Below are 12,550 nucleotides of genomic sequence, written 5' to 3' on the forward strand. Positions count from 1 at the left end.
TCACCAAAGAATCCTTTGATTAATTTAATATTAAATCAGAAAGGAACCTAAAACAAATTCACCCCTCCTTTGCTTGCATATTATGGGGCTATTGTCATTACAGAACCCAATCTAATCCTAGTTTTAAAATTAGATGTATTTGATGACTCCATATTAATGAAAAAGTAAGAAACTGTATTAGTAAATTTCTCTTTTTTGGACTATTTTGCAATTAAGTAGTATATTAATGTTTCATCTTCACCACCACCACCTCTTCTGATGCATATTTTGGGATTGGAAAAAGCCAACGTACAGGCAGACAGAATGGCACTCTACAGCCTCTGGATAGTGACTAGGGTGGTAGGCAAAAAAACCAGTCACCTGAAAAATAATTGGAGCATTTACCACCTTTTCATGCTTTCTGCATGTTTAATCAACAATGAAGGAAACAATACTAGACTTGTTTGATTGATTGGGATACTTTTGGTTTCCCCATCTTCTTTTCCTTAGGTCTCACTTAATGGTACAAACTGGATTTGCATTTAGTTAAATCAAAAGCAAAAGCTTTGTGGAACTGTGGAAAAGCCACAGTTCAGGAACAGCATGCCCAACTCACCTTTATCATTTCAGCCACGTAGCTTTCAGGCCCAGTATATTCCGTAGAATCCTTTACTTTGACCAAGACAATGAAGAACAAGTAGTGCCACATATTATGCTCCTCTTTAATATGCTCTTCAAAAGTGACAGTCTTATTATCAAACTTGTCTCTCTCCAGACCTAAAGGGGGACACACAGCCAAGTCACCTCCCTTAAGATTTTTGCAGTGGGAAAATTATCACAATGAGATGAACACATTGATGGTAACAGGATTTCCCAAATTTGTCCACCTGTCCCTTCAGAAGAAAGGCTTCCATTTACACTGGTCTGTCATTTGTTCATATGGGTGAGCGGGATGTGTTGGGGGAGGAAGGCAGTTTGGCCACAGCAGCCTGCAATTCTGACCTCCCACTGTTGACATGTGGGTGCCTGGGCCCTTATAACCTCCCCCTACCATTCAGTGCCAGAACCATAAGCAGCTGAAGCAACTAAAGTGGTGTTCCCACCTTAGATATCATAGATTGCAACCAATGGAGACTTTTTCACCTGTGCAATGCGACTTCCTCTTCCCTCCCCATGTGCCTCCAAATCTGCTCTGGAAGGCTGGAGGAATTTCTTAAAATCTTAAACAAAACCTACTTCAGGGAAGAGCAGTGAATTGGGTTTGTGACCTCACTGGTCCCCAGCCAATTAAGGCATCAGTGCTGCTCCTGCAACCAGGAACGATGTGTTGCCCCTGAGCTCAGTTGGAGGTAAAGTATTTATGTCTGCTCAAATTGCAGAAAGTGGGGCGCTCCCACGGGTTCTCTGCTAAAATTATGTCTTGACACCCAACTGGAGCTTTTGGTTTCAGCCACATTGCGGGGAGGGGGGGTGGGGCGGATGTTCTGCAGCTGTTGTATATGAAACTGCTTTAGGTAGCACACTTTTTTCCGCTGCTTAAAAAACTCAAGGTATTCCATATATTGCAGAAAAAAATTGTATGGGCTTTATAGTACCCATATAAAATGCAGATGCTCAGCATGGTGCAGACCTAGAAACATTATAACACATTATAAAAACCACAGTCTTTTCTAAGCTTTGAAGAAGTTCAACTCTCTTTTTTTGAAAATGTAGTATCTCAACTCTGCATAAGTATCTGATGACTATTTATATGCCATTATTAACACTGAGTTTGTGAAAACACAATTATTATCTGCCATTCAGGTGCACATTTTACAAATACACAAGTAAGCTTGTACCCACAAGCAATTCATTTATAAAATACTTTTAAAAACATGTATGCAGACATAAAACAGGAATGGAAAGTCCCCTTAACAAATCAACATATTTTACAATATCAAATCAGTCATTCAGATTTACATGGAGATTCCTTCCTTCCATTCATTCATTCATTCAAAAAGTAAGAAACATTCTACTAATTATACAAGTGATTACAAACATCATCATCAGGTAAATACTGAATCTGCTGTCGAAGCCATACATTACTATTACTGCATTTGACTCTGGGGCAGAACAGCTGCTAGTTTCATAGCACTGGGTTCAACACTTACCACAAATAAAGCATGTTGTTTTTAGTATTTCTTCTTTCTTTTGTTTCTCACTTCTTAGATCCGCAAAGGTATCAATAATAACACCAAAAATCAGATTGAGGACAATAATGATCACCATGAAGAAGAAGAGGAGGTCATAGATCACTCTTGCAGCAAAAAGGGGCTCCTAAAATAAAATAGTTTTAAGATGAACAAAATTGGAGCCTAAAAGGCTTTGGCGCAAAGAAGAGCATGCTGCACAATGCAACATGAAAAGAAAAATGATATCAAGAGGGGCGTAAACTTGTGACCACTGCATACATAGATATGTGTTTGGGGGGAAGCCTTGCTATTTATTTGCAGGGGGTGGGAAGAATTTATTTTTTGTACCCGTGGCCTTATTAAAATTGTTAGTAACTACTGTAGTGCTAGCATTCCAATAACATTAGAAAAGTTTTTACAGTAGTTCTGATATTGCATGTATTAACTGCTGCATTTCATAGGAACCTCTTTGCGTGACCAAAAGATGCTTGTATGTCACATATAGTTTTTTTTAAAAAAATCACAACATTGTTGGGGAGTGCTTGCACAAAGCTTAATTATTACAGCAGTATTTTTCCACTTAAGAGTACTTTTAAAGTATAAGTCTCCAAGTACTCACATTCCCTTACTCTTGACAGTACTAGAACCTGTTCATTTAGTAAAGGCAATTACACACACCTACACATAAGTTGTAGTTGCTGGGATGCAGGTGGCGCTGTGGGTTAAAGCCTCAGCGCCTAGGGCTTGCCGATCGAAAGGTCGGCGGTTCGAATCCCTGCGGCGGGGTGCGCTCCCGCTGCTCGGTCCCAGCGCCTGCCAACCTAGCAGTTCGAAAGCACCTCCGGGTGCAAGTAGATAAATAGGGACCGCTTACCAGCGGGAAGGTAAACGGCGTTTCCGTGTGCGGCTCTGGCTCGCCAGAGCAGCGATGTCACGCTGGCCACGTGACCCGGAAGTGTCTCCGGACAGCGCTGGCCCCTGGCCTCTTAAGTGAGATGGGCGCACAACCCCAGAGTCTGTCAAGACTGGCCCGTACGGGCAGGGGTACCTTTACCTTTACCTACACTTAAAGTCAAATAACCAAACTCCTTTGTACATGGCACACAACTAGACTTTTTTCCAATTGATGCAGCAACATATTTTCCCCCCATGGAAAAGTGTTCTAATCCTTTAATGGGCATCTAACCCTATTTGGTTCTCTCTTGCACTACATCCCCTTTCACATATGGTGGTAATTTACCTCCTTGGAAGGTTTCCTGAGGACATCTCCAACACCACCCCCACTCCGCAGGCCATGGCTAAGCACAGTAACGATGCACATCAGCAATGTCTCACACGTATGTTCTTTATCCTCTTCCTCAGCTTCTTCAGAAAACAGCTCTGTTAAACAAAGCAAGTTAGGGTACCATTGTGAGACAAGGTTGTTCTGGAAAACTCTCATCTAGTACATTTTTATCTTTGCTTGAATTTGCACCACTGCTTTGAAGATACTCATGAAGTCAAAGGAACAGACCTCCCTTTCTTTCGCCTCTTGAGATGCCACACCTTGGGTACAGAATGACACAAGTTGTGAGGGTGTAAAAAAAAAAATTGCACCCATTAGGAATATGGCAACAGCCCACCCCATCAAGTGATAAGGGCTCAGCCGAGTTGTGGGGACTTTTAAAATACCTCCAGTACACATAGGAGTGATATAGGTAATCTTTTAAGACATAGATGAATAGAAAATCCTAAAGCAAACCTAAATGAATCTTAATATAGTCCTTTATCAGTTCTAGAAACATTGAACATAGTAGCTAAAGCCAAACATGTGCACATGTGAACACACACAAAAGATACAAATCTCAATTTCTCGTTACTAATGCAGAGCACTGAATCTCTCTGAACGTAATTTTTAAGCTCACAAGAGTTACTTTGGAGCAGGACTATGGGTAGTTGTAGTCCCCCTATGACCTCCATCTCCCTGGAAGAATCCCAAATGCTGTTTGCAGCTCTTTCCCACCTCTTCCTGGAATGGTCAGGGATGATGGGATTTGCAGTTCAGCCACTGGTTAGCCACCTCGGATTGAAAGTCTACCCACATCTATCAGATGTGCAGGTAGAAATGGAAAATTGCCTGTGCCTTTACATCTGCACTGCCCTTCTCTTCCTGGATGCAGAGGTACATGATGCAGCTGGGGACAGTTTTGCCCGTGGAATGCAGCTAGGCAGCCAAGTTGTGTAGCGCAGACATTTCCATTGCTCCCTGGGCCGCAGGGTGAGCAAAGCATCTTGTGGGCTACTGTCACCAAATTCAACAAGGTCAGAACAGAAAAAGGTACAACAGATAAATTTTAAAAGGAGGGGCTGAAAGATGGGGGTGCAGAGAATGCAATGACTGGCCAAGTTTAAAGCCATTTTTTAAGGAGATGCGATTAAGCCAGTGTATGCTCTTTGTAAGCAGAGAAGAGCTGTTTTGTTTACCAAGAGGGCTAAATAGAGCTGGTCCTGGAGAAACAGAAAAATAGGAGTGTAGATCTGTGGTGATACAGAAAGAAGAATGTGTATGTGCTGGTGTGATCCAGCTATGGGGTACATCCAATGGAGAGAGAGAGAACATTATGGACAGAGAACAGGAGACACAGAAGAGACCACGTGGTATGGGTTACAGAGAAGAAAGCAGGGTGGTTTAAAAAACAGAGTCCAAGTTAAATTATGAGTATTTCTTCTTCTTCTTTTTCAAATAATGCAGCAATGTAGCAAAGAGAAAGTGATTCGACTTATGCACCACAATCATCCAGAAAACTGTTCTGTTTCTGTTCTGTTTGGTTTATTTAAAAAAGTACAACATCTCTCCTTTTTCCCAAGGATAGAAGCAATCTACCAAGAATGAAATGACTACATCCTCGTCAGGTCTTCCGACACCACTTCCTCCTCCTCCGGCTCAAGGTGACTGGGATGAATCATTCTGTACTTCTTAATTTGTCTTAAGGAATGAACCAGGGTAGTCTTAAAAGGACTCACTGACCTCCAGAGATATTTCAAGCAATTATATACACAAGGGCCGCAAAACGAATCAGAGATGGAACAATTTTTAAAGAAGAATGGATTACCAAGGTTGTCTCTATGGAACAGAACAATCCTGAATTATAAAATAACACAATCAGAGATCGAAGAGGCCATTCAGAATATGCAATTGGGCAAATCTCCAGGGCCAGACGGGCTTACCTCCAAATATTACAAGACATTGAAAGATTATTTGATACACCCATTAATGGAGGTTTGCAATGAAATTATGGAGGGGAAGAAGGCACCGGAGTCGTGGAAAGAAGCTTTCATCACATTGATACCCAAACTAGAAACTGAAAAGACACAACTTAAGAATTACCGCCCTATCTCCCTCCTAAACGTGGATTACAAAATATTTGCAGACATTCTAGCAAGTAGATTTTAAAAAGTTTTAAACGAAGTAATTCATAAGGACCAGGCAGGCTTTCTCCCAGGTAGACATTTGTTTGCTAATACAAGGAACATTATTGATATTTTGGAACTCTTGCAAACAAATATCAATACAAAAGCAGTGTTGATATTTATAGATGCGGAGAAGGCCTTTGACAATATTTCCTGGAAGTTCATGAAGAAAAACCTGGAAGGAATGGGAGTGGGGCAGGGGTTTCAGAATGGGATAGAGGCAATTTATTCAGAGCAAAAGGCAAAACTGATAGTGATCAATGTGGTGACAGAAGAGTTTAGAATTGAAAAAGGTACACGACAAGGTTGTCCTATATCCCCTTTGCTATTTATATTGGTCCTGAAAGTGCTCTTAAACATGATTAGAGGAGACCGGTTGGTGGAAGGTATTCAGGTCGGAGCGAAAGAGTATAAACTTAAAGCCTTTGCAGATGACCTAGTATTGACCTTACAGGAGCCAGAGCCTAGTACCAAAAGGGTTCTGCAGCTGATTTATGAGTTTGGTCGAGTGGCGGGATTTAAACTTAATAAGCAAAAAACTAAGGTTCTAGAAAAAAACTTGACTTCTTTAGAATCAGAAAGGTTTCAGAAAGAGACAGATTTAAATGTGGTCAAAAAAGTAAGATATCTAGGGGTAAACATAACAGCGAAGAACAGGAACTTATATAAAGATAATTATGAAAAATGTTGGTCTGAAATCAAAGGGGATCTAGATGTTTGGTCAAGATTGAAACTTTCCTTGTCGGGACGTATTGCTGCTGTTAAGATGAATGTATTGCCAAAAATGCTGTTTTTGTTTCAAACTTTGCAGATTGTGGATAAAATGGAGTGTTTTCAGAGGTGGCAGAGAGATATTTCTAAATTTGTCTGGCAGGGCAAAAAGCCCAGAATCAAGTTTAAGATATTAACCGATGCTAAAGAAAGAGGGGGCTTTGCCCTGCCAGACTTAAAGTTGTACTTGTTGGTTTCTGCTCTCTTCACTGTGCAGCGAAAGGCTTGTCACAAGACAATGTTTACATTCCAGTCAGAGTACTGTTGGATTTTCTCACGGGAAAGGGAGACTGGATGTGACGTACACTGGTTTCCTGTTTTTCACAGTTCTCACTGTGATTCTCTCCGTGCTTCAGAGGAGAGAGGATGCATTTTCTGCTCCGGCAGAGGCAAGATGCATTTCTGTAATCTACCAGCTTTGAAATGTAAATAAAGCAATATAGAGCATGTTGGCACGTATTCCTCATCATTCCGCTGTGCACTTGGATACTATAAATCAACATTTTGGTTATCGGCCCAGAAGAAAGACGCAGTCATCTGAATGCCGGCAAAAGGATCGGAATGCAGAAGGACGGATTGGACGGTATCTGCGCGTCAAGATGATTGATGAGGTATGTGCTACTGCTCCGGGCAGCCTACCAGCATCTAATTAATGGCTTTATGGCTGGACTTTGAACTTTTAAAGCCGTTTGCCGGGAACAGGCAGCGGCTATGGCTATGCTGGGGAAATCGAAAGTAACTTTTAAAAGTGCTCTTGGAGTGAAGCAGCTGCAGAGAATAGTGACGCAGCACTATTTAAGGCAGCAGAGGGAAAGCACTTTTGAACTTGCCTTTGGAATGAGGCTTGAAGCAGCAGAGACGCAGCTTGTATAAAGCAGCTTGATTTAAAGCAGCAGAGATGACGCAGAAGGCTAATGCCAGAGTCATGATGGCCCTTCAGGATGCTTGTGGGATTCCCAAGCTCAATAAGAAGAACTATGTGGACTGGGTTCTCTATGCAGAGGCTATTCTGCGGAAAGAGGGTCTGTTTGAAGTTATTACAGACACCCCCCCAGCTCCAATTACAGATGCATGGAAAGCTAAAGATTCCAAAGCAAGGGGAACTCTTACATTGATAGTATCCCCAGAAGAGCTCTGTCTATTGCGTGATAAGACCTCAGCCAGAGAAATTTGGGACGTTTTGAGAGAGGCTCACTTGAGGACAGAAGCTGGATCTACCATGTTTTATTTCAACAAGCTGCATAAGATGGCTAGCTGCAGAAGGCTGGCTGATGCAAGTGGGGAATCTGAAGCCAATCAGCCACATGCTCAGCTCAGAGTAGCTTGTGATACTGCCATGATTCAGAAAAAAGCAGACCGCTGGGGTTCTGGCTGCATGGGTAAGGGGGAGTCTACACAGACGTCATCCCTGAGTGCAGTGGAACCACCAGATGGCGCCAAAGCTTTGAAGGCAGTGAAATGCTACTCGTGTGGACGTCTAGGCCATATGAAGAGGGAATGCAGATATCCCAGGGCCAAGACAGAGCAGCGCAGCGGAAGCTCATCGCGTGGAAAAGGCCAAGGCAAAGGCAAAGGTCCAGTGTCCAGGACAACGCAGCCCAAAGCAATGGTCTCACGCTTCACTCCAAAAGTTGCAGAGGTCCAGAAGACGTCTAGATCTTTCTTCGTTGTTGATTCAGTGGCAACCCACCACATGTGCAACGATAAGCGACTGTTTGTGTCTTTTACACCGCAGGAAGGTGCGATTCACCAGGCGGATGACCACACAATCCCCAGTAAAGGCTACGGAACTGTTGTTCTTCACAGTTTGGACTTATCGATACAGAATGTACTTTATGTGCCAGATGCCAAACATAATCTGCTCAGCGTCGGACAGATGAATGAGTGGAACATTGACGTTTCCTTTAAGAACAAAAGGTGCATCATCACAAAGAAAAATGATTATGTATTGTATGCTGAATATGTTGATCGTTTGTATGTTTTATATTATGATGATGTTGTGCAGGATGACACTTGTTGCATTGCAGGTTCTAACGAAAGTTTGCATGCAGAATGTATTCATGATTTTCATCGAAAATTTGGTCATTTGGGTTTTGAGGCAGTATCTAAAATGCCTGCCTTGGTTGAAGGTATGACTATTAAACCCTGCAGGTACCACATGAAGTGCAAGGCATGCGCAGCAAACAAGGTGAAAATGGCTGCGAAAGGTAAGGTGTCTAGTAGGCAAGCTACAGAACCATACCAAATTGTTCATGCTGATTTGGTTGGACCACTAGCGCCCTCTTTGGGTGGAAATAGGTACTTCATGGTTCTCATTGATGCATTTTCCAGGTATATTTATGTGTACAATCTCAAGCAGAAATCAGAGGCTTTTCCTAGGTTCAAGGAATTCTGTGCTTGGTTGGAAAATGTGCATGGTAAGAAGGTAAAGACTCTTTTCAGTGATCGCGGAGGAGAATTCACTTCTCAGCAGTTTGAAGCTTTTCTGACTGAGAAAGGAATTCAACACGATTTGTCTAGTCCTCGCTCGCCATGGCAGAATGGACTTGCGGAACGAGCAAATCAAACATTGCTTCAAGGGTTAAAAACCTTGCTACATGATGCAAGTCTTCCAGAGAGTTATTGGGCCGAAGCTCTCTCATGTTTCACTTACAGTTATAATCGCAGGTTATCTTCAGCGATTGATTGTACCCCCTATGAGAAGATGTTTGGCAAGAAGCCATACATCAAACACATGAGAATTTTTGGTTCTGACATGTGGGTTCACTCACCACAGAACTCCAAGTTAGACAAGCGTGGTTTGCATGGTATCTTTCTAGGTTATGAGAAAGGTTCTTACAGAATAAGGATGACTGACTCTAAGACTATTAAGCTCACAAGAAGTGTTGAGTACAATGCCAAGTGGGGGGAGAATGTGGGAATTTTCCAATGTTACCCTGATGACAGTGATGAGACTGAGGATAGTCAAAAGCAACCACAGCAACCCACACCCACTGATGAAAGTTCTGATTCTGAGTCTGAAACTGAATCAGGTGATTCAGAGGATTTCAAGAGTGCGAAAGCCTCTATGCGACCCTCTGAAAGCTCTGATCAAGAATTGGAGGAACCATTGTTCACAATAGGTCACTTTTCTCCTAAGAAGGAAGAGGAGAGTGTTGAAGACCTAAGGCTAATTCGTAGGTCACAAAGAGCCACAAAAGGCAGACCTCCAAAGAGATTTGCTGATGAGTTTGCTAAGATAGCAGTAACAGCTGTTAAAAGCTCCAAGAAGGTATTTGAACCTTCAAGTTTCCAAGAAATCCAGGATTTGGATTCAAAGGAAGCTGAACCATGGTTAAATGCCATGAAGGCTGAGCTTGATTCCTTGGAAAGGAACAAAACATGGGAACTTGTTCCAGTAGTTCCAGGAATGAAACTGCTTGGAAGCAAATGGGTCTTCAAAGCGAAGACTGATCAAAATGGCAAGGTAGTCAGACACAAAGCCAGATTGGTAGCCAGAGGTTTTGCACAGGTACCAGGTGAAGACTATCACGAGACCTACTCACCCACAGTAAGGTATAAGAGCATTAGGCTTATGCTCAAGCTAGCTGCAGAGGAGAATCTACACATTAGTCACCATGATGTGAATACAGCTTTTCTGTACGGATCTCTAGATGAATCACTTTATATGCTTCCACCTGATGGCGTACAGGTAAAACAGGGATTTGTTTGTGCTCTGAAAAAGTCCCTTTATGGTCTCAAACAAAGTGCACGGTGTTGGCACACAAAACTCACTGAAGTATTGTTTTCTCTAGATTTTCAGCAAGGGAAAGCTGATCCATGTGTATTTGTCAAAGAGGAGGGGCAAAAGAAACTGTATTGCTTGTTTTATGTTGATGATCTTTTATTCTTTTGGGATGATGTCACAATGTACAATAACGCCCTAGCTCAACTGCAAGAGCACTTTGACATGAAAGATCTTGGAGAGGTAAACAACTACCTATCTCTGGAAATAGAGAGAGATCAAGATGGTAACATTCTAGTACACCAGTCACGGAAAATTGCTGATGTGTTAGGCAAACTAAACCTGATGGATGCTAACCCTGTAGACACACCGATGACAATAGGTTATCAGGTAGATGACACTGAAGAAGCATTTTCTGACACCACACTGTACAGAAGTGTGCTAGGCAAGCTAAACTTCATTGCCAGATGTTCAAGACCAGACATTGCTGTTAGCTGTAATTTGCTAAGCAGACAAGTCAACAATCCTACTGTTAAGGATTGGAAAGCTCTGAAACGCATAGCGCGGTATTTGAAAGGCACTATGCATTACAGACTGAGATTTAACAATCAGAAGTCTGGTGGTCTTGAGATATTTGCAGATGCAAGTTTTGGAAGTGACACTACAGACAGGAAAAGCACGTCTGGAGTTTGCTATATGTACAATCAGGGTCTATTTGATTGGTCATGCAAGAAGCAAACAACAGTTAGCTTAAGTACATGTGAAGCTGAACTGAATGCACTGTCTTATTCACTTAAAGATTGTGAATGGTTGTTACAATTGTGCAAAGACATGAAAATTCCTGTCAAATGTCCAATCCAGGTTTACCAGGACAACAAAGCATGTTTGGCTTTGCTGAATTCTGAAGGTTGTAAGCAAAGCACGAAGCACTTGCAATTGAAGTTGCAACATGCTAGGGAACGTATTCAGAAGGGACTCGTAACGGTGTCCTATATGCCAGGTAATGAAATTCCTGCTGATGTATTGTCCAAGATTGTATCAAGGGATCAACACTGTACCTATGTGCAGAAGTTGGGTTTGTACTGATATTGTACGAACACGCTGCCCAGTGATGTTCACAGAAAGGGGGAGGATGTTGGTTTCTGCTCTCTTCACTGTGCAGCGAAAGGCTTGTCACAAGACAATGTTTACATTCCAGTCAGAGTACTGTTGGATTTTCTCACGGGAAAGGGAGACTGGATGTGACGTACACTGGTTTCCTGTTTTTCACAGTTCTCACTGTGATTCTCTCCGTGCTTCAGAGGAGAGAGGATGCATTTTCTGCTCCGGCAGAGGCAAGATGCATTTCTGTAATCTACCAGCTTTGAAATGTAAATAAAGCAATATAGAGCATGTTGGCACGTATTCCTCATCATTCCGCTGTGCACTTGGATACTATAAATCAACAGTACTATGAATCAGCAGCTTTCTGCTGGTTGAAGGATTGGCTACTTCTTGAAAACACTGATGTTTTGGATTTGGAAGGATTTAACAATACTTTTGGCTGGCATGCATATTTGTGGTATGACAAGGTTAAAATACATAAGGCTTTCAAGAATCATGTTGTCAGAAAAGCAGTGTTTAATGTCTGGTCGAAATATAAAGATTTACTGGAAAACAAGACCCCAAGGTGGTTATCACCAATGGAGGCTAAGGCCCCGAAAAGACTCAATATGGAGGCCAAATGGCCGAAATATTGGGAAATAATAGAAAAAGATGGAGACAATTGGAGGTTGCAGAGTATGGAGAAAATAAAGGATAAAGTGCGAGATTGGTTACATTATGCTCAGATTAAAGAAGTTTTTAAGTTGGATAAAAAGATAGGATTCCAGGTGAAAAATCAAAGTTAGAAACAGAACTGTTAGAACCCAGCTCTAAGATACTTTCAAGAATGTATAACCTGCTGTTAAAATGGAATACACAGGATGAAACGGTCAAATCAGCGATGATAAAATGGGCACAGGACATAGGGTATAACATTAAGTTTGCTGACTGGGAAAAGTTATGGACCACAGGTTTGAGATTTACGGCATGTAATGCCTTGAAAGAAAATATTATGAAAATGATATATAGGTGGTACATGACTCCAGTCAAGCTTGCAAAGATATACCATTTATCTGACAATAAATGTTGGAAGTGTAAAGAAGCTGAAGGAACTTTCTTTCACCTCTGGTGGACTTGCCCTAGGGTGAAGGTTTTCTGGGAAATGATATATAATGAGTTGAAAAAGGTATTTAAGTATACCTTCCCTAAGAAACCAGAGGCCTTTCTCTTGGGCATTCTCGGCCAGAGTGTGCAAAAGAAGGATCGAACTTTTTTTATGTATGCTACGACAGCAGCAAGGATACTCATCGCTAAATGCTGGAAAACCCAAGATTTGCCCACACTGGAAGAATGGCAGATGCAATTGATGGAC

At 41.9% G+C, this 12,550-nt stretch overlaps 1 protein-coding gene across 8 annotated transcripts in view; it reads right to left on the reverse strand.

Moving 5' to 3' along the window:
• The window catches only part of ITPR1 (inositol 1,4,5-trisphosphate receptor type 1), a 224,352-nt gene that overhangs the window by 21,629 nt on the left and 190,173 nt on the right, over positions 1-12,550 (reverse strand). For all 8 annotated transcript variants that reach the window (XM_079957524.1, XM_079957519.1, XM_079957521.1 and 5 more), the window contains 3 exons: positions 3,391-3,530; positions 2,130-2,295; positions 596-756 (listed from right to left, as the gene is read on the reverse strand). In XM_079957524.1, coding sequence (XP_079813650.1) covers positions 596-756; positions 2,130-2,295; positions 3,391-3,530 — 467 coding nt within the window. The remainder of the gene's footprint in view (positions 1-595; positions 757-2,129; positions 2,296-3,390; positions 3,531-12,550) is intronic.

Source organism: Podarcis cretensis (genome assembly GCF_951804945.1).
Source record: "Podarcis cretensis genome assembly, chromosome: 2".
In the NCBI taxonomy this organism is placed as follows: domain Eukaryota; kingdom Metazoa; phylum Chordata; class Lepidosauria; order Squamata; family Lacertidae; genus Podarcis; species Podarcis cretensis.